General features: G+C 35.2%; 1 protein-coding gene across 22 annotated transcripts in view; it reads right to left on the minus strand.

Moving 5' to 3' along the window:
* LOC126881576 (titin) overlaps positions 1 to 23,349 on the minus strand; it is a 405,229-nt gene that overhangs the window by 41,281 nt on the left and 340,599 nt on the right. For 16 of the 22 annotated variants that reach the window (XM_050645904.1, XM_050645903.1, XM_050645901.1 and 13 more), the window contains 5 exons: positions 20,229 to 20,349; positions 19,178 to 19,264; positions 14,172 to 14,459; positions 9,634 to 9,877; positions 5,282 to 5,328 (listed from right to left, as the gene is read on the minus strand). In XM_050645904.1, the coding sequence (XP_050501861.1) occupies positions 5,282 to 5,328; positions 9,634 to 9,877; positions 14,172 to 14,459; positions 19,178 to 19,264; positions 20,229 to 20,349 (787 nt within the window). The remainder of the gene's footprint in view (positions 1 to 5,281; positions 5,329 to 9,633; positions 9,878 to 14,171; positions 14,460 to 19,177; positions 19,265 to 20,228; positions 20,350 to 23,349) is intronic. The other 6 variants (XR_007696921.1, XM_050645900.1, XM_050645919.1 and 3 more) reach the window with 4 other exon arrangements.

A 23,349-nucleotide genomic window follows, 5' to 3' on the forward strand; every position in this document is an offset into this window, starting at 1 on the left:
TTAAAGTATTATCTGCATAAATGGCACAAAGAATATTTGCTACGAGAGGTATATGGTTCAAAATGCATACAGTATCACGACTAATAAGTTATGTTCACATACATGTAGAGTACTTACAGTTTTATTCCTTGATGACGTGTCACATCAGAGCTCTGATTGAATTCCATAATCCATTTGGTTCATTTGTAAGGCACTCACTAATACGCTAAATAAATCATCGTCGATAATACTGAGCAGATTGAATTATCTGAGCGGTATAAAACGATAGCAAAAAAAAGCCGGTAAAATGCGGCCTTTTTACGAATAGCGGGAGCGTCGATAGATTAGAGATGATTCTCGTTAGGAAGCTTTTGACGATCTGCCCCGGCGAGGGGTTCAAATGCGAGTCTCAACAATAACCTGGAGTTTCCAGAAAGGTTACATAAATACTACTTGAATTTTAAGTAATCAGTAGTACAGGGGCGTAACTAATTATTTTAGTGAGCCGTGTATAATATATTTATTGTACAAATACTCTGACCTTTAATATAAGGAATGAAAAGTGAAAAGTTTAAAATTATTAAATTTGGCAATAATGTTTGTTACGTGGCCGAGGTGCTTAAGGCAACAAAGAGGAGAAATTCCAACATTAAACGTTTATAGTTTGTAGAATTAGTTTTCTTATTTCATTAAATACAAGAAATATAGCACTTGTATGTTTTTAATTTCCCATGTATATGAAAGCCTTGCTCGTATAAACACGTCTGACGTGAATGATACTCTCTCTAGCCATTCGTAACTGTAGCTGTTGGTATTATTTAATTTTCTTCTTATTTTACAACTTAGAAATACTAAAAATTACTGAGTCTATGAAAACGTACGTTAGTATGTATTTAAAAATATGCACATAAATTAACTATTTTGAATAAAAAATCGTATATCGTTATTTCTCATTTGACCATAAAGTGACAACATTTGCCAATTGCGCCAGATAACAATAGCATTGAAAAACTAACAGTCAACTGTAATGGTTGGGGCTGATATGACCGAAAGTCACGTGTGCTTCAATAAAATTTAGAATTAAGATAGTCAGAAGAGAATAGGAAAGCAGAGGAGAATAGGAGACCAAAAACACCTGAATAAATTTGGCTAACATGGTCCACAACATATTACACACTAGTAATAACGAATTCCTGTATTTTCTCTTTTAAAAGTATTTGTTGAAAACTCATCAGGTAGAGATAGTATGGAAGATAGACTGGGTGAGGAGAAAAGAGCAGATACTAAAGCAAACTTTCCACTTTACATGATTAGGAGACATACCGAGTGATATTCTATCAGAGGAGGAAATAATAGGAGGTGATTTTAATGCACAGGTGGGTTGCAGGTAATATCGTATCTATAGAAAGTGCGAAACAATCATCGGCGACGATCAGTTTGGATTCAAAGCCGGCATGGAAACGAGAGAAGCCCTCTTCAATTTACTAGTTCTCGCGCAAAAATGCTACGACCAACAGAAAGATATATTTATATGCTTTATAGACTTCGAAAAAGCATTAAATGCTAATTGATAGAGTAAAACACGACCTACTATTAGAACGTTTGCAAGAAGTCGGTTTAGATGGAAAAGACATCAATTTACTAAAGAACTTATACTGGAACCAAAACGCCAGAGTTAGGATCGAAGGTTCCACATCCGCAGAAGTAGAAATTAGGAGGGTAGTTAGACAGGGATGTGTTCTGTCGCCTCTGCTGTTTAATCTTTACTCCCAGTCTCTATTTAAAGAGGCACTGGAGGACTCCAAGGATGGAGTCAAGGTGAATGGCGTAAATATCAACAGCATCAGATACGCCGATGATACGGTGTTGATTGCGGATTCCGACTTGGGTCTATAACGACTCATCGACAAGACCAACTCGACCTGTGAGCAATTTGGTAAGAAAATAAACATTAAAAAAACCAAAGTGATGTCAATCCGAAAAAACCAAAACGTACCTTGCACAATAAATTGGCACGTTTTAGAACAAGTCAATAGATTTAAGTACTTGGGATTTGGATCGATAGCAGCCTAAATCCTGATCTAGAAATAAGATCGAGAATAGAACAGGCCAGAAAATCTTTCGAATAAATAAAAAAACTGTTTTGTGATTCTCGAATAAAATTCGAAATTCGACTACGTTTATCAAAATGCTACGTCTGGTCGACTATTATCTATGCAGTTGAGACATAGGCCCTTAAAACATCAACCGTAAATAAGTTGGAGGCCTTTGAAATGTGGATCTATTGAAGAATTCTCAAATTTTCACTTCTCAAAAAAAGTGCTTCATAGAATAGGCAATGCAAGAGAACTTTTCAACACAGTGAAAGTTAGAAAAACATCATACCTAGGCCACATACTGAGAAATAATAAGTACCAATATGCACAACTTATAGTGAAAGGAAAGATCGAGGGAAGGAGGGGACTAGGAAGAAAAAAACCATCGTGGCTCAGAAACATCCGACAATGGACAGGGCTAAATTTTGAACAGCTAATAATAACAGCTGAAGACAGAGAAGAGTTTGCAATTGTAGTAGCCAACCTCCATTCAGGAAACGGCACTTTAAGAAGAAGAAGGGCTGCAGGAAGCTCAAGACTGACAGAACTGGAGGAAATTATGTTCAGAAGGCTAGATGATGATGATGATGATGATGATGATGATGTGGGCCAATCCAAGACAGGATATGAAGCAATACATGGAGAACTACGCTTTGGAACTAGAAATGAAGCTGTAGATGATATGCTTGAATTAGCAACAGCATTACACATGGCGATTGTTAACACATTCTTTCAAAAGAGAGAAATTCAACTTATGACGTGCAAAGGTAGACAAAATCACCCCCAAATAGATTATTTTATGACAGGAAAAGAAGATATACATCAATTTAAGGACTGCAAGGTAATAATTAGTGAGACATTAAGCCAAAAGCATAAGTTGGACATCGAAGCAAAATCGAAACTAAACCAACATATCGGAGAGGACTACAAAAAATTAAATGGTGGATGTTGAAAGATGAGAAAGAAGGTTTATTCCGGACAAAATAGTAGAAAAAATTTTTTGGAACATAAAAGGAAACCCTAATACCCTATAAGGAAGATGCCCAGTACCATTAGAGATACTGAGATATCAAAATATAGTATTATGTTTATATTGGCTTGGGTATTAGTGTAATGAAAGTTACATTTCTTAATTAACTACTGTTCGACGTTTCGATTTCCACCCCGGAAATCGTTCTCAAAAAAGAAATTTCTGAAAAAATCTGGGAAGATTTAGCATCTTTAGGATTTTATTAAATTATATATTCCGTTTTCAAACAAAAATTTGGTCTGGATATTTTGAACCATAGCAATCTGTGGTTGAAAAAATTGCTTGAAAATGATGTTAGTGTCCTAAGGGTATAACATTCTGACTGTTTTTGTGTGTTATTTTGGGTTAATTTGTTGGTGTAATAAGTATCGTAGATTGATGTAATTGTTGAAAACTAAATTTATTAGTTTTCTTTATACGGCTATTGTTGGTATATTTTTGTTGTTGACCTCTTCTTTTAGTATTGGTAGCCAAAGCCTGCTGCATTCTCTGATGGGTTTGCTACACATTTTTCTTCATTTAGTAGGATGACGGCTGCTTCTTGTGAACATCAATTCTCTGTTCTTGATGTACGTTTCATGCTCGTTTACCCTGACACTTAATGGTCTTGATTTTCTCCCACATAGCTCCGGAAGCGGAAATCCGAGCTCAAATTTCTCAACCTTTATCACCGTAGGATTCTAAGCTCTCATTTTCCACCTCATTTGCCATTCTATATGTTCTAATACAAACGGACACACAGACAGACATGGATAATTCAAAGGTTTCACCACTTTTTAAATGTAAAATGGGTGAAAAAAACAAAAACACACTCATCCTAAATATGTTTATCACTCACTCATAAATAGTCGTGTACATATTGTAATAACTCACCATAGTGTAGGAAACAGAGGTTGAACCTCGTAAAATGGACGCAAGTCCGGTTTTATTTTTTTTTCTGGTATATCAAGGGGTGCTTACTATGACACTAACTTTTTCTTAAAAAATTTCGCCCCGTAACCTCCTTTTCATTCCTTTAAGGGATGAAAATCCCCCTATCCGTTGGGATAGGGGTATTTCCGCAGGGATGTTGCAATCATATATATTTATGAAAAACCCTATTGATGGAGCATATGTCCACATGGGTCAAAAAGCAAAAAAAATATTATTTTTTCAACCCTTCCTTTTATTTATTTTTTTTTGCTACAGGGGTTGCATCAAGAAATCGCTTTTGGTATCCATGCATGGGTAATAATAACGTGCACAAAATGATATATGAAGCATTTTAATAAAGGGCATGGTGTGTGAAGGATTCAAAGAAAATCACTTTCTTTATTAATTCTCCTTTTCTTGGGGGTGGTTCCGGAAAAAAAGTGGGGGTGTATTATAGAAATTTGTAAATAACACCAGTACCTAAATAATCGCTGAAAGTTTTTTTACTCTAGCATAGGCAGTTCAGATGGTATAAAAAGTTAGGAAAAAATAATTTTTTTAAAACATCTTTTTTAAAAAGTTGTCAACTTTGGGGTGCCACCCTCGCTAAACTGTGGGTGATAGACATATTATGCTGTCATGAAGTAAATAGTAGGAAATATAGTTCTCTTCATTTTATTATTAAGTAAATTTTTTGCAAAAGATACAGGAAGGGCTACGTTTCGCAAAAACCACAAATTACTCCCTTAAAAGGGATGAAAAGAGGGGTTCCGGGGTGAAATTTTTTAAGAAAAAGTTAGCCTCATAATATGCACCCCTTTATATACCAGAAAAAAAATAAAACCGGACTTGTGTCCATTTTGCGAGGTTCAACCTTTGTTTCCTACACTAGATAAAAAACACTCTAGTTAATAAACATTGTTGAGTTAATAGTAATAATTTTTTATTATTTTTTTTTAATTTTTTTTCTTTCAATATTTACCTGTTTTGGTATTCGCCTTTTATTAACCGGATTTTTTGCACAAATATAAAACGGAAATAAGGATATACGAATTTTTTTCTTCAATTTATGATATTTGGTATGATCTCCATCTCTTTTACTTTTTTTGTCTACTGTGACATTGATATAAGAGAGCCTAACCTAGCGAACCTTAGGGATAAGGAAGTTGTAAGTCACAAAAATCATTGACAACATAAACTAGGGACACACAATGGATTAGTCAATAAAAAAAGTTAATAGAAGTAATATAAAGGTCACACTTACTTTGATATTGGAAACTTGTTCTTCTTCCTCAGAATTTACTTCTTCAGCTGCAATGGAAGAAACATATTATTATCATTATACAAAGTATTTAATGTATACCGGGGAAAAATATAGGCCGAGCTTTCCACACTGCGAATAATATACACCGGGATAGAAATATCGGGGCTGTTCAGTAAGTTTTGCGCTTCGATACATTCGTTGCTACTAGCCTAATTTCTTTTGTTATATAGGACTTTTCAACGCTTCTCATTTGTTTCGAGCTTCTGTCATATGTCGTATATTAATATTATACACGGATTATACGACATATAACAGAAGCTCGAAACAAATGAGAAGCGTTGAAAAGCCCTATTGGGACCGTGCAAGTTCGGAAGAGTGACACCTGGTTTCATAGCTCAGCAACAATTTTAGCACTTTTAATTATATTGGCCAATTATATTAGTCCTGGTTACTGGATAATTGTCAAGGCCATAGCCCAAAAGGTAAACATTGTACTTATGTAGTAAATAAAATTAATTATTAAAATGCAGTATTACAAGCAAAATACAATTAAGTAAATTCACTTTAATAATTGCATTTCATATCAATATTGTGGAGCAACATATAATTTACAGTAGGTATGAAATATACGTGAATTTGACAATTTCAATTGACAATATGAATTGAGGGGGCCAGACGTAAAAGGGTTTAAGTGCAGTTTTGATAGTTCTGAGATAATCAGCTTCAAAGTTGTTCGAGTTTTATAAATTCTAGGAGTCATTAAACTAAAATATGTCTAATGTACAAGGTACTATAAAATGATAAAAATGTAACGGTATATTATTACTCTTACTATATCCTTCCTTTTTTTTCAATTATTAAAAAAATGTACTTGAATCGGTACATGGTGTTAATAAATGTTACTGGTAAAACGGTTCAAGTGTAGATGTTAACTACATATTACTAATCATTTTTGTCCCAGCTGTTATCCACAGGGTAACTACAACTGGCACGTTGCATAATACTTAATTAGTCTTCAAAATTGGACACAAATCTAATATTTATTTACTTAAAATTAATCCTGTATTAACATGTGTTTACACCTTACCGAATACTAAAAATAGTTTTGTGGTAAAATGGTTCAAGCACTTTTAAACCCAATTATTACTATTTGTTTTTACAGAATACTAAAAAGAGTTTTGTGGTAAAACGGTTCAAGCGCACGGTTAAACCTGTTTACTAGCAAAGCAAACTGCAATTGTTTTCCGTGAACTAAATGTAATGGCGATAGATGGCGATAGATGGCGACTGTAGGGCGAAATACGCTTAAATCGTTTTACCGCCAAGTTCTAATACCATTTAAGTATGCGAATACGTGCTTCGAGTAAAATTTTAAAAAAGTGCACTTAAACCCTTTTACTTCCTGTACCCTCAATTATTTAAGAAATATGTTAAGAAAGTTGGAAAATTTCTCCGTTACTCGCGCACGATCGTTTCTCGTATTCCCTCCAAGTACTTGCACACAGCGAATTGGTACACTCATCGTATGAACGTACAGTTGAGTCCGCGAGTCTTTACCCGTGCGTCATCATTTAAAGCATACGAAATAAGTCGGAAATTTACTAAACGAAACGGCAAATGGATATTATTCCGATCACGGGCTATTATAAAATTTGACGTTATCAAATAAATAGAATGTCAAATTTAAGTTTTGCTTTAAAATTTTGGTGCATAATTACAGCTACATTTGAAGTAGCTTAATAAATTATTTTATTATCATTGATTAATAAATAAATAAACAATTTATATAGAAAATAAATAACATGTTTTCTTTTTTTATTTTATTCACTTTGGCGGAACCTTAAACACAAGCATTCAACTGTGTCAACAATGAGGTTAGCTTTGTACGTCGTCAAAATTTATCTTAAAATAACATAAACTTATCACAAAATTTCTAACTCCGATATAAAATTAGTTGTGAAAACAACTGTTTGTATACTATAAAAAACTTCAAAATGCAAAAATTCGACAAAATAACAGCAAAAAATTCAACAAACTGACAACCACAAAAGTAAACAAACCAAAACGTCAGAAATTGAATTTAAAATATGTGAAGACATCCCCAATCATCTTTCTTTGTACCTATCTCTTTTCAATACACTGAGTCTAAATCGTTCATAAAAATAACATGTGTTTTTACTTAATTAACAGGCGGCAGCTGGTTTGTCATTAATTTCATGCGTGGAAGAGAATGATGCTAAATAAAAAGTATGTGTTTTATCTCACCAGGTATTAATGACGCACGGGTAAAGACTCGCGGACTCAACTGTATATGAAGTTTCATCACAATCTGCCAGTGCCAATTCATTCATGGTTTACAAGCCACTTAGTATCGACGTGTCACAGTATTTTTTTACAATGGAAAAAATCAAGTATTGTGAGAGATTAAATTACTGAATGATACTTAGAAGAAGCCCTAGGCATCTCACTGGGCAGAATAAGCAATATTTTTACTGAAGTATTAGGTTTCAAAAAGCTATGTTCACAATGAATGCCGCATTCGCTAACAGTGGAACAAAAACACATTCGAATAAGACTTTCTCAGCAACATTTAGAGGGTTTTCGAAAGGATAAAGTAGATTTTGTGCGTGGATTCAGCTTTATGAATGAGACTTGGGTCTATCGTCATGATCCTGAATCAAAACAAGATGCTAAAGAGTAGTGTGAATTTGATTCTTCGGCTCCGAGTTCGTGTACAGAAATCGACCAAGAAGGTGTTAGCATCAGTTTTTTGGAATGCGAAAGGAATTCTGTTTGGAGATTACTTGCAAACTGGTAAAACAATAAATTCTGACCTTTTAGACGAGCTGAAGGAAAAAGATTGTGAAAAAAACTGGTTTGCAGAAGAAAAAACCATTTTTCATCAGGACACTGCACAGTGTCATATGAGCATCTTGACAATGGCTAAAATCCATGAATTTCAGTTTGAATTATTGGAGCATCCACCGTATTCTCCAGATTTGGGCCCTAGCGACATCCATCTCTTTCAATTCCTAAAAATAGTCATGCATGTACAGCGATTTTCATCCAATGATGAGGTAATAACAGCTGTGGAAGTGTATTTTGCAGCCCTTCCAGATTCTCACTTCAGGGATGGATCCAAGGCGCGGATCCAAGGAGGGGGTCAATGGAGTCAATTGCCCCTCCTTAAGACCTCGCCTGGTGTCAACTGTCACTTTTTTTCTTTATTTCTTTCTTTCTTTCTCATAATCCATAGTACACTTTAGGGCGTTGTATGTCGGGTTCCGTCTCTTCTTCCAAGCGCTTCTATTGGTGGCCAGGTTCTTCATATCTCTTATACTCATGTGTCTCCTTTCACATATATCCTGGATCTAGTCCATCCATCCATGTCTTCCTCGGCCTTCCCTTTTTCTTTTGTTTCTCATTTTGGCTTCATGTCCCTTCTGTGTTAATCTCTTTTGCTACATTCGTTGTATGTGGCTAAACCAGCTTAATTGTTTATTTTCGATCTTCATCATTATCATTATCGGTTCTTGTTTCAGATCTTTTCTTATAGCTTCATTTCTGAATCTATCAAACTTCGTATGACACTTTTTTATAAAAGAGATAATTACGATTTAATTAAACCCCCGAATAAGAGCTGCTTTTAGAAGTATGTCCAAAGTATTATGTAACCGTGACCTAAAATTCACATTAAGGATCCCTCTACTTCGCTCCTTCGTGTTCTCGGTCTTACTGTATGGTGTCTAGTCTTGGACTGTGAATAAAATCGATCTAAATCGCCTTCAGGTTTTCGAAGTGTGGTGCTATAGAAGAATTTAAAGAGTTTCTTGGGTGGAGAAGATTCGAAACTCCACAATACTAGAACGTCTCAGCAAGACTACAGAGATCATAAAAAGCATCAAGAAAAGAAAAGCTGGAGTATTTCGGACATGTAATGAGAGATCCCAAATATACCTAAGTTGATACAAGATATTATGAAAGTGAAAATAGCAGGCAAACGCAGTCCAGAACGAAGAAGAACTTCATGGTTGATTTAGGATGGCAGTGAATAAAATTAAGAGAGCTATAATGGTAACCAACGTTCTGAAAGGACATGGTTCATGAAGAAGAAAATAACAGCCCACCCCGTAAAAAAATCCTGCGTACGCCAGTGACAAGAACATTTCTATTTCATTGCTCCCTCCTTACAAGGTTGCTGGATCCGCCGTTGGTTGGAACAGGTGTATTGATCTGCAGAAAGACTACACTGAATAATAAAGTGTATTTCAAACCATAAAATTGTGCTTTTCTCATCAAATCGCAAAACTTATTGAACCCCCTAGTAGTTTAAGTACAAAATTATTACTTACTTCCTCCTGTAGGCAACGATCTAACTAAAGTAGTTTTCAAAGAATCGAAAGTGGTATTAATAACAGTAGCGAAATCAGCTTCTTTTTTAGCTTCAGCTGAGTCTATAGAAACGGTGCTATCTTTCCTATCGTGCTGCTGGGCATCTTCTGCCTTTTGACTTTTCTCCGGTTCGGTAACGACGCTCACTTGGAACCTCGAAATCCGTCGTTCTTTCTGAGGCGGTATCTGTTCAACGGGTGGGTTCTGAAAAGTTCTCGATATATATTAATAAAGTCAAACAAATGTTAGTACATGTACATTATACCCTAAACTAATTTTTTAATTAATGGATTTTTAGCAAGAATTTCGTTTAGACAGAAAAGTTATTATTGTTAATCTAATGGTAAGAGATGTGTAAAAGTTACTATAAATGCATAGATACTAAATTGGAGCATCAGTATTTTCTATGTTCTTAAACAAAAATTTTCTTAATTTTGAAAGGAGTTGATTATTCTAGTATATATAATGATATTAGTAGAGTTAATAATAATAATTAATAGCATAATAATATTAGTGTATGAGTTATTAGTAATGTTAATAATGGCAAACTAACTAATTGAACACTTAACAACTTATAAATTTTTTCTGAAAAATAATTGTACAAATACGTTGTGCACTCAATAACAGTTAAAATAAACAGCAATTTTAAATTCTTGAATCTCTTACAGTATGAATGGTGTGAGTAGGTAACCGAGATATCAAAAACTAGAGAAAGAGAAGAGGACAGCAATATAATTGTTGGGTGTTTTCAGAGACAAATTGGCCTGAAGGGCCATGGAAGGAGGAAGAGAGGAAGAGGATGGATGTTTAGGGCCGATTAGATAAATATATGTATGTATTCAAACTTATCATTTTTTTGAGACTTTTTGTTCATAGAGATATACAAAAAATAAATAATTTAAGAAAAAACTACTAGAAAGAAAACTAAAGAAACTAAAATGATTGGTATAAATCAAGTATTCATAAATAGTTTCTTAGTAAAAGGAGGCAATTTTGCCATTTTAGTATTACATTTTAGATATGTTATCTCTTACACAATTTGTATTTGGTTGGTGATAGTTGGAGACCAAGTACAGATTTTAGTCTTCGCGTCCGATGTAAAGATCCTATTTTAAAAGGTCGCTTGTTGCAGTTGGAATTTTGATCGTTTCATATACTCAAAGTTCTAGCAATTCACAGGTACCTGACATTCAAACTTCTCATACATCCCCCAATTCATCTGCCCAACCTACACTCAGTTCTGCAGTTTACGGTCCTAAATGTTATCCAGGATATAATTCTAGTACACGTATATCTACCTACCTGTTCAGGCATTACAAATACACAACCTAGAAGTAGTTGTGTGATTACGGTCCCCAATGTTCACCAGAATATAATGTATACCTACATGTAATGTAATAATAAAATACACCTCAAACCTTTCATGTATGCATTACAACTTCTCGGCCTAGAACTAAATCTGAGTTTGCGGTCCCCGATTTCATCCAATATAGTAATCCACGCAAAACTTCGATGTAGGCATAGAAACTAGACAACCTAGCACTAATTTTGGGATTTGGTTGGCAATTTCATACAGGACCAAATTTAATGCTAATAAAATCCACAAGGAAAAGAAAAAGTTTTCCTGTAGTTGGCTGTATACCATCAATCACAAAATTGGAAAGAAATCCTTTGTAAAAGGTATAAAAATTTTTTTTATTAAAAATCCCTTAAAAGGGCTACATCACAACAAAACGTTTTCGATTTTTATAAAAAATCATCATCAGTGTTCGATAAACTGGATGCTAGCTGAGCCACAAAAGAAAATATCTGGGTAAAAACCCTTTACATAAAATATAGATGCCTTAAAAGTGCATACTTCAATAAAAAGGCCTGTGATGGTCACAAGGCAAACAGGATAATGCCCTGAGGTAAAGTATACAGGTTTCCCAACACGTGGGATCCAAATTGAGTTGATCACATTTCAATGACTTAATGGCAAATCAAGGTCATTAAGTCATTGAAATGTGATATACTCAATTTGGATCCCACGTGTTAAGAAACCTGTATACTTTACCTTAGGGCATTATCCTGTTTGCCATGTGACCATCACAGGCCTTTTTATTGAAGTATGCACTTTTAAGGCATCTATATTTTATGTAAAGGGTTTTTACCCAGATATTTTCTTTTGTGGCTCAGCTAGCATCCAGTTTATCGAACACTGATGATGATTTTTTATAAAAATCGAAAACGCTTTGTTGTGATGTAGCCCTTTTAAGGGATTTTTAATAAAAAAAAATTTTTATACCTTTTACAAAGGATTTCTTTCCAATTTTAATGCTAATACTTTTCAAATCTCCCATGTACGCATTGCAACTCCTCAGTCTAGAACTAAATCTGGGGTTTGCAATTTCATACAAGATATAATACTAATATGCCTCTAATCTCCCATGTAGGCATCGCAACCCCAGAATCTAGAACTAGTTCTGGGATACACAGTCCACAATTTTGTCAAAGATATAATAATACAATTAATTTCCCTCCTTCGGTTCCGGGTGCAATAAATACGCACTAAAACTAGGTACATAACCTGCAATTATTTATCCAAGATCTAATAATACATTTCAAATGTCTCATTTATTTAAATCTCTCGCTGAATTGCATCATGAACAACTTCAGTCTGCCATTCATCCTTTCATCCTTTCCATTCAGCCTTTCATCTGATAATTTTTACTACAGAGCAGGGATTTGCGTCTGAAAAATGAAGTTGGGATAGTTAACTGGTTGAAAGATGTCTGATTTTGAATGAACTGAAAAGTCTCAGATACAGAATCCACCATTATAATAAAAATTAAAATGGTAAATAATTATTTAAATCTGAAACTTTTCTTGTTGGAAATTATTTCTGGTACATCCTTAATCTGCGACTTTTACAATTTATAAGACAGCAGACGACGCATATAGAAAACAAAAAGGACTCCACTATATGCAGTCACATTCCGTTTTCATTTGTCTAGGAAAAGGACAGAAAGAAACTTCCTAGTACTCAAATCTGAGTAAAGATAGAAAAGCAAAAGATGGTTTTTGCTTGCTTTCGATTCAGAGGGATCCCTGGACAGCTGTTTCTGCCTTACAGGCTTCCTCAGCAGAGCTAGCGTGCACAGCTCTGAAGAGAAAACGAGCCAGCCCATTTATTTAAGGTAAATTTCAAAGATAATTTGAAATACACATTGGGACGCAATTCAGCGACAACTCTTAACGTCAGGATGTCTGATTTTATATTTGACCGCCTCAGCATTACAGGGCGTAGAGTTGGTAAATTCCCAACGGAATGGTTAACGGGTTGAAATAGGTGCGATTTTATATTTCATTACCTCAACATTAGAGGACCTTCAAACCCGGGGAATTTACCATTTATTAGTACTATACGCTAAATCCTCTTCTATCTTTTCTCCTTTGAAGAATGTAGTGGCAACATGTAATTTGTTTGACTATTTCTGTCCAAGTATCTCCTGTGCGTGTTGTTTTGCTTCGGTGAATGAGTAACTAGTCATACGGTCAATGGTATAAATATATAAAATACGAAACTGAACGAGAAAAAACTCTTTCAGGCTCTTCAAAAATCTGATCCACTTGTTCTGTTACTTCTCTCATTGATATTATCGTAGTCTGTTTTCACGTCTGGAGTATGTCCACTACAATCTCTTCCGGGCTGTGGATATTCTACTATGGCGCGTGTGGAATACTTACACAATTTTATCCAAGGTATAACAATAAAAATAATCAAAATAACATCAGCAACAACCGACCTTATGGGATGGGATCTGACTCTAGTCAGAACAGAATCTGGAGACCATTAAAGGACACCGCACAAATCTTGTGGAAAATATTTCACTCAAATGCAATAAAAGTTACATGAATAGATTCGTCTCGAAATTACAGTCATCTCATATCATTGCGCTAACTCTGAATTTTGATTAATAACAGCGTAAATTGATATAAATAACTCTAAATAAAATCAAATGGGTATGTACATGAGTTAAAGTGAGAAAAGAGATTTTGTGAATCGGTAGTTCATACATTTTCTGTAGGTGTTAAGACTCTTATCTTATAGATAATAAACGACAACGCATACCAAAGTACATAGTTCCTCTAATCGGCTTAGCTCACGCTGGGTCAAGCTGTATTCAATAGCGACTAGGACTAGACTAGATTAATGGTATTTATGAATGACAGTTTTATGGTCTTCAAAAATGTGATTTCCATAAACTTTAATTGACTTAATTAATATTAATCAAAATTTAGAGTTGGCGCAATGATATGAAATTAGTGTAATTTCGAAACGAATCTATTCATGTAAACTTTACTGTAATTTGAGTGACATTACATTTTCCGTAAGATGTGTGGGGTGTACTTCCATAAGATGTGTGGTTGCATTTAAGTTCTCATATATCTGTTCCAATAAAAATGCTGTAAAATAACTAAAAACTACAAAATATTCATTTAGTAAAGCCCTAACCTGATTACCACCATAAACGTTAGCGTTATTTTCACCGACCTCTTGCCCAATGTTAATGTCACCCTTTACCTCATTCGCAGCCAGGTCAGGAACGTTAGGCGGATAGTCCTTTTTCTCTACTACTGGCTCAGATCTAGCGTTAATCTGTTTTAGTTTATTATTGAGTTCTACAAGCGGGTCTTCGACGACGGCATTTAGTACTGGCGTGTTTTCTGGCTCTACAACTGGAGACAGTACGTCCGATGTGGTCGTTCCACTACTAGGGATGCTGGTTGATTCTATTTGTAGCTGGAAGAGGATGAGTTTTTCGCTAGGTGCGGGGATTCTTTGATTGTAGCTATTAATCTGGTAATATTTGATATTAAGTCTACAATGTTAATTTTTTTATTCTTACCGTTCATTAAGACACATTGTGTTGAACACGTGCTCTCAGATGTGAACAAATCATGTGGAAAGACAACTACCGTTTAAAAATAAATATTTGGCTCATATCATAGGACAATCTGCATATTATAAAAGTTATATTCTATATAGCAATAAATGTCTGTTATATCCTAGAGTCTAGCTAGAGTATAGTATCCAATAAAGTGTATGCCTCCTAGTGGCAGGATACAGGCCACAATACATGGGCTTGTAGAACAATACTTACAGTAAGGATTTTGGCAAGTACACAAAAATTCTGTGGATTAATGCTGCACTGTGGTTGCATGGTGGTGTGTTGGCTAAATCGTGCAGGACATGATGTGGACAGAAAAGGCATTCAGCCCCCAAATGTCCGACAATCTTTTCAGGTCGTAATAATGAAAAGACCTTCTTCAATCTAATAGGAAATGTAACAAAAATTATATTGGAATGATGGCATCTCCTGAAGTAACATGTTCCGGAAGTAAAAAAAATGCTCCGTACAGATTGCCGGGTAAGGGGTATTTCAGGGGGAACAATCACTATTACAGATTAGAAAATTAGGATAGGGTCTTGGAATCTTAAAAGTCATACAGGTAAGGGTGTGAAGTTAGTAGATGCGCTTAAAAGGAGACATTAATTGACAGATGGACATGCGAAGAAACCGAAATGTCCAATAATCAGTTTATCTTTATTGTAAGGCATAGATTAGATTAACAACAGATTTTCATTAGACATTATTTCATAAGACAGATAATAAAAAATACAGGAATAAAGAAACACATTCTCATATTAAATTTATTGATGTTGAGAAAGCTATTGGAGAAGAATAGGTAAAGAGAAGGAAGTTGAACTTGCAATTAAAGAAAGAAAGCTACAGTATCTCGGGCATGTGATGCGGGGCGAGAAGTATGGCAGCTGAAAACAACTATTTAGAGCTACTGCCTCAAAAATTAAAATAGCTATGATGATTGCCAACCTCCGTAGCTGAGATGGCACCTGAAGAAGAAAGAAGAAAGCATATGATTAGTTCCTAGAGTAATATTTTGGTGGGTCCTTAACAAAAAAGGAGTTTCATGTATAAAAAGGATTGTACCAGGACTCGGTGCTTAGTCCTTAAATACAGGGCAACATTCCCTGGTGCATAATGTCTGATGACGATGTGGTGTTAGTAGAAAATACTGACAGGAACCAAATTTGGAACAGTGGAGATAAGCACTTGATGAAAAAAGTTTAAAGCTTAGTATGACAAAAACAGAGTATTTAGATTGTTCATTTAAGGACGAAACTACTACAAATAAAATGATATTTTGGATGATGAAATGACTGTAAAAAGTAATAGTTTTAGGTATCTAGGATCGGTAATGAGTAAATAGATGTAGAGCCATGCAGATAATTAAAGAGGATGGATGAAGTAGAAGGAAGCGAGTGGTGTGTTGTGTGACAGAAAAAAATTCCTATGAAGCTGAAGGGAACACTTTATAAAACAGCCATAACAAAGTACAAAGTACAGCCATGAAAGTGCAAAGATGGAATTTAAATTTTACGTAAATGTAATGAGACCGTATGAAAAAAGAATTTAAAAGTATTAAGGCTACGTTTAAATTGTACCTATATGAAAGTGTGAAGGTAGCATTCAAATTTCATATGGACATATTAAATCCACATTTAACTATATGCGAAAGTATAAAGACGGCATTTAAATTACATATGAATGTATTAAGTCAATATTCTGAGAATGTTATATCAAATAACAAGATAGAAATGTTACACGAGTATGATGACAAACATTTGGCACAAAAAGTTGTGAAAGCGAAAAGAAATCGTTGATGCAAAATATTACCAGATTAAAAGAAAACACACATTGTGTTCAGAAATAAAAAAATGTGTTTGTTTTGTAACAACCAATGACAGTCCAGTAGTCAGTGTTGATCTCAAAAAAAGGAGACGAACAAGCAGGATTTTCCTCTGGATGTCAATTTTGGGACCGAGAAAAAAATTCAAAAAAGTTTGTAATTCCTTCTACCGGAATTCTCCATAAAGGCCCATTTATACATATCAGGGCCGCGTCCGTTCCGTGTTAAGACAGGGCCCGGTCCAAAAAAAAAACAATATGTACTCTTATGAGTATATTTATACATTGGCGTTTCCCGGACGGGGCCCGTCCGGGCCCGGTCTAAAATTAATCCCAGCCGATATTTTTGCTGTCGGCACTGGCGATGCACGAAAATGACACGGATCGCAGGGACTTGTATAATCACGATTTTATTGTTTTGTGAACATGACTGCTAGAAAACAGACAAGCAATAGATATTGTGAGGTGAGATCTTCTATCCAAGCCGAAATATTTTCAACTATCTTTCACACAGAGATATGTAATAACGTTTTACTCTCTTATTCGGCCCGGTACGCACACTGCCACAACCCGGTTGTATGTAAATATTGCATTAAAAATACCCGGACTCGGCACTGACCCGGAACGGACACGGCCCGGGTATGTATAAATGGGCCTTAAAGCCCCTCTCGTGAAAAACGGAAAACATCGATTTCCCAAGAATCAAAAATTTCAAAAGGGACCTTCGAAAATGCTTTCCGCTCGAGTAATTAGTTCTCATTTTTCTATTTATCCCGTTTTTACCCCTATTCCGGTAGGTGTGTTGCTGGAATTAATTGAAATGAATATAATAAAACGAACGGTAAATATTTATTTATTTTCGTAACAAAAAGGTATTTGCGCTTAGGTCTCTCTCGAAAAAGGGCCGAACGATTTGTGTGTGATTCGTTCACCCGCTGTGTCGTGACTGTTAAGAAAAGCCACAATCGATTATATCGATGTTATGCCTTCCTACAGTATGGTCCGGAGAGGACAATAAATCACTCCGATCTGACGCATAAAAACAGACACACTTCTGCAGTTTTAGAAACGAATGCCATGTCCCAAAGTGAGTTGTTGACATAATGGTCTGATATGGTAATTAATTTATGAGGACTTCAGTTTGTTAAACTGCCACTCCAAAAACATATGGTCAGGGGATGCATTCGTTTCGTAAAACCATGTCTTTCTTAGCGTCTGTTTTGTATATTAACGGTAACTTTATATGACCCATATTATTTCGTTTTGAGAAAAAATATTAAAATTAAAATTGGCAAAAATAGTAATTAAAGCGTATCGCTATACACCTTTATTACCTTATCGGGAGGGGGAGGTTAATAGGGGTTGTACATTTTTCCTGAGCAATCAAAAGTTATTCACCAATCAAAAGTTATTCACTATATTCACCAATTTGTACCGTAATTTACGCATTTGTATTTTTCATCCTATGTAGGATATCTAATTTAGGACAGAACGGTCCATTTCACAAAAATTTATTAATGGACTTTTTTGCTGCATTTTTTGTTGTAGAAATATTTTTTCTACGGCGTACAGATTTTTGGTAAATATATGTTTTCCGTTTTCCACCCTACGAGCGGGGGTTTTTGAGGAAGCCCGGGGCTTGAAGTGGCAAACTTTTTACATCTTTTTTGTGGTCCCAAAAGTTGACATTCACAGCAAAATTCAGGTTGTTCGTATGATTTTTATAGGTTTAGTGACTTTTTGTCTCTGATGACTGGACTAATGATTAAAATGCGACTACTGCCTTATTTCTGGACACATCGTATTATATCAAATTAAAAAATATTTTCATCGTTAATATTAAAGTCAAATTTTTATAGTATTATTAGTGGTTGGGCAATTGGCCGATAACCCTCTATCACTTCAGCAATTTAGGACTTAAGTCTTTTATGTAAGTCTTCTTTAATTCTTGCTGTTAATGCAGCAGATATTCGACAGTGTCGATGAGAAATCATCCGTGGATCGGTCCACAGCAGACAGACCTATCTAAGCCAACATTGCAACGTTGCCAATCCTTATAGCACGGCTTGTAAACTAGAGATGGCGTTGTGGAGGAGAATTTCATGCTCGGTCGTAGTTGCTAATTCTGTAAAGAGAGAACGACAGAGTGGACGATTACCTCGGGATATTCGGTAATACCCAGGATAGCTTTGTGGCATGCGGGACTCTGTCGGTTCTGACCATCCTTTTCTAGCTTCTCGTGGAACAAGAATGGGCCAGGAATAAACAAACTAAACAAGGAAGGGAGAGAAACAACGCAGCCTCCTGAAAATATTAAGCTGCACCCTTTTACAGGCCATACTTCTTAAGAGAGACTACTGAAAAGTAGTCAGCAAAATCGCGATGAAGCTCATCAAGGACCAACCAGTAAGCGAGTATGAGCGGCGCAGCAAGGAAAAGGTTTAATTATTTGTAGAAGCAAGGCCTGGACCCACAAGAAGCTCAACAGCAAGTGCTAAAACCCAAAGCACCAAACATAATTGTAGTTTATACACAAAAAATCTTAAAAAAACTGTAGTGGTCATCCAACTGTAGTGGTAATCCAACCCACATCATATGGCATTACAGACGGATAGAAACTTCCTATGAGCTACCGAGGTCGTATATTGTGAAATATTTGTCATATTTTTAAAATGAACAGTTTTAATGCAATTTTTGTGCATAATATTAACGATGAAAACAGTTAATGATTAAAAGAAAAGTTAGTTACTTTGCTTATATTAACGTTTGCATTAGTAGGCACATTTTCTTGCGGGAACTCTGGCGAAGCGAGTATCAGTTGGGGGCTAGATGGCGCCTGAAAAAAACATGCATAGCAATTTCTTTTGTTTATGCGATTTATTTGTAAGTTTAAAATTTTCATAAAAAATTAATACAAACAACCCAAAAATAAAACAGGTGTTTTCGTTGGAATTTTGCCACGCTGAACAGGCAAGAAGTGAGATGTAAATTATAGATCTCCTCGGGCTTTCTTTGATTTGAGTATTCGGTTGGTTTGTAAATAATAGAAACCACGAAGGCGTTACCAGAAACGTGGTCTCACTAAAAGCTTTATTTTTAATATTATTTTTAATTTTATTAAAATAAAACTTTGACTTGTTTTATGCAGATGTCGCCACGGCATCTGTAACAGTGTCTCATTATTTTCTGTTATTTAAACGAAACTTTCTGTGGCAATTAACGAAAAAATGTGATATCAAATTAAAATTTGATGTCAACAAACAAAAAACTCACAACTGTCAACTCACAAAAAAGTCAGACTTACAATCATGTATTGTAATCTTTTTCATTATATTCCCTTCTTGCGACCTTTCATATTTTTTTTGTCTAAAAATAATCTACATGCCATTATCCAGTCTTTTGTTTTAGTATTTGATATTTAGCTATTAAACCACTATAAGCGAATAAAAACTGCGTATTGTCTACACAGGTCTTCTAGTACAAACATGATTTCTTCGTATTTGTCTTCTTCTACTTCCTCTTGCCTTGCGGCAAATATTAAAATTTGATAAGGAATGTGGTAGAGTGGTGTAAAAAATTTTGACATGGAAGATAAATTAACAATTTGGGTTTACAAACTTGTAACAAAATAAATCGCAAAGCAAACAATTAAAATCATTAATCAAATCGTTCAACAAAATGCAAAAACAACATAACAAATATTAAGTTAAAATTAAACAAACGTAGTACCATGGTAAAGTTAGTAAACAACAATGAACGAAGAAAAATCATTAACACAATGAAATACTCTTGATACTTACAGTATTATTTTGTGAAGTTCTAGACGAAGGAATAGCACACAACTTTTGTTGCAAATTTTGCAGATGCGCGTCGTATTTGGCATCACCTTGCGAAGCTGGAGTTTGACTAACTTTACTGGAGCTGCAAAAAACAAAAATTCAAGTAAGTAAATAAGAATGTTTGAAAGTCTGTCCCAAAAGTATCAGACTTTCTGTCAAACTTTGCTTTGCAATGCTTTATTCGTCGTTAGCCAGTTCGTAACATACTTGGAAGTAATCCCAATTAGAATTAATATCACGTTCCAATCGACAACTCACCAAAGCAGTTTTGAAATTTAGTTTTGTCTGAAGTCTTGTTTATTCTTTTGTTTGATGATAAAATATAGAAATATTTTATCTTTCTAGAGTTCTACTGCCGATCTGTTTTCAGTAGCCGTTCTCATCATGTCTTCACCTTGTCATGGTCCATTGTTTCTTTTTTTTTTGCCGACTAGATAAGAAGAGATCTAGATATTTTCCAGGTTCGTTGCCTTTTTGTGTCAGAACACATATGGCCTCTGGGGTTGAACGACTTGAGTTGCCCAATCTGCTTTACTTGCTTTCTTACTGGCTTCATGTATACCGGCCTTTAGAAGTTTTCTCGAAGCAAGTATATTATGAAGAAGTCTTAAGCTTCATTTACACTTGGAAAGTTTACTAGCTGAAAGTACTTGCGCTGCGGCAACAAAACTTGTGGTTTTCCGTCTACATATTTTCAAGTTTATTTGCTAGTAGTTAGAAAATAGAATGGTTCCAAGTGCCGTAGTGTGCCAAAAACAGGAAAAAACGAGTTTGGATTAGAGATTGGATAATGCATAGAAATACTCTGGGTGGGTCAGAACGATTCTTAAAGTAGATAACAGTTAAAGATCTCCATTTTTATAAGAATTTTATGAGTTTATCTTAGCAAAAGATTCAAGAACCGTTAAAACTAGTAGATGCTAAACTTACAAAGTCTGACACAGGGATGAGAAGTCCAATTTCTCCTCAAATAAAAGTAGAAGTAACATTACGATATCTTGATACTGGTGACAGTTTAGCTTCCTTGCAGTATTTCTATACAAAAAATAGTGGGCAAGCGACAAGTAAACTAGCCGGTCTGTCAACATCTAGCAAGCGCTTACCAGCAAGTAGCAAGTGCACTTTCCTGTTGTTTACACACTGCAAGCTTAGTGCCGCAAGTACTTTCAGCCAGCAAACTTGCCAAGTGTAAATGAGGCTTTAGGGAGGCCGTACACAGACTGCTAGGGCAGTTTACTGCTGAGCGACATACACGGACAGTTCGAACGGTCGTCGTCGACATCTAGAGCGGTCGATTACTGGGGCGCTATTCTTGACCACTCGTAAGTACAAATGTCATTCTCAAGATTGAACGATGCGAACAAAACAGAGTTTTTCGTATTCTTGAGCACTTGCAACAATTGCGAACGTTCCAAACTCGCTACGAGTGCTTGTAATCATTCACATCGTCTTCGCAAGTGAAGATTGTAATGTTTTATGTTTATTTTTAAATGGAATTTGGAAATTGTATAATATATTTAATTGTTGCTGTGACTTTTATGTAGAATTGGTGCGATAATTTATTATAAAATTTTATTCATTCATCAATATCTAATCCATTTTTTAATTTTCCAGCTAAAGTTAAAGTCATTTTTAAGAAGAAAAATTCTTTTGAGTAAAGGCATTTGAAAATTTTGCACTTAGCAAATTAGGATTTTTTTCATAAATTCCAGCAATAATTTTTTTTCTCGTCTGGCATTGGTTGTTCGTTTTGCTTTAACTAATGAAATTTCCATTTTCAAAATACAAATATAAACAATATTAGACTGTGTAACGTCGTGTAACCATGTGTAACAAAAACGATAAAAATAATCGAACCCTAATGAACCCTAACGTTCCCTAACCCTATTCCGAATTCCTACAGCAGACAGCAGTGAAGATAGACGTTTTTAGACATTTACAGTGTTGCTAAATGTATTTAGACGTGAACAATGCGAACGGTCGCATGTTTCTGCGAACGGTGGTCAAGAATACCATTTTTAGGAAATGTTCGCAAATCAATCCTTCGCAACTTACGTACAGTGCTAGTCAAAAGTCCGTACCCCCCCTCGTATCTTTTGAACGGTTATACATATAATAGTGAAATTTTGAGGGAGGAAATAAACGGACGTACGCCTTTTAACTAGTCATGACAGGTGACGTAATAGTGACAGATGACTTTACAGCGCCACTGTGACAGATAATTTTAAATGGGACCATATGGCAAGTGATACCTCATTTGAAAGGTATTGAAAATACCTATTCAGTCATACTAATTTTTTTGGGTTTAAGTTGATTTTGATTTTGGTGAATAAATGAAATAAATACAACTTTGTAGTTTCGCAGTTAATTATTAAAAATTCAAATGTCCGCCCATGGTTGTTTTATCAAAAAAGTTGACATTTTTCAGCTCTCTAGTAGTTTTTACGTCAACGTCAACCTTTTTGTCAAGTAACCATAGGCGGAGGTCTGAATTTTTATTAATTAAATGCGAAACTACAATTTTATATTATTTCATTTATTCATCCAAATGAGCTTAAACTCAAACAAAAGTATTATAGCTGAATGGGTATTTTCAATACCTATCAAACGAGGTATCGCTTACCATAGGGTACCATTTAAAATTATCTGTCACAGTGGCGCTGTAAAGTCATCTGTCACTTTTACGTCACCTGTCATGACTAGTTAAGAAGCCTACTTCCGTTCATTTCCTTCCTCCAAATTTCACTATTATAAGTATAACCGTTCAAAAGATACGAGGGGGGGTACGGACTTTTGACTAGCACTGTATACGCGCTAATTGCGAGTGATGTCGAGAATAGCGAGCCTGATTGTTCGGGCTGTCGCTTGCAACTACTCGAGCAGTTAACTTTCTTTCGCAGTCGAGTCATGGATTCTGACGATGAAGGGGGGTAAGTCGGAGAACTGACGACTACTCCTAGCGCAGTCAACATTTCGAGCAGTCAGTGAATGTTTTACAAACGGTCGCGAGAGGTCGACAGAACAATGGGATTTCATCGTGATGTTGGTCATCAATTGATTTCATCATCATTGATTTCATTAA

This window comes from Diabrotica virgifera, chromosome 3 (assembly GCF_917563875.1).
Source record: "Diabrotica virgifera virgifera chromosome 3, PGI_DIABVI_V3a".
In the NCBI taxonomy this organism is placed as follows: Eukaryota; Metazoa; Arthropoda; class Insecta; order Coleoptera; family Chrysomelidae; genus Diabrotica; species Diabrotica virgifera.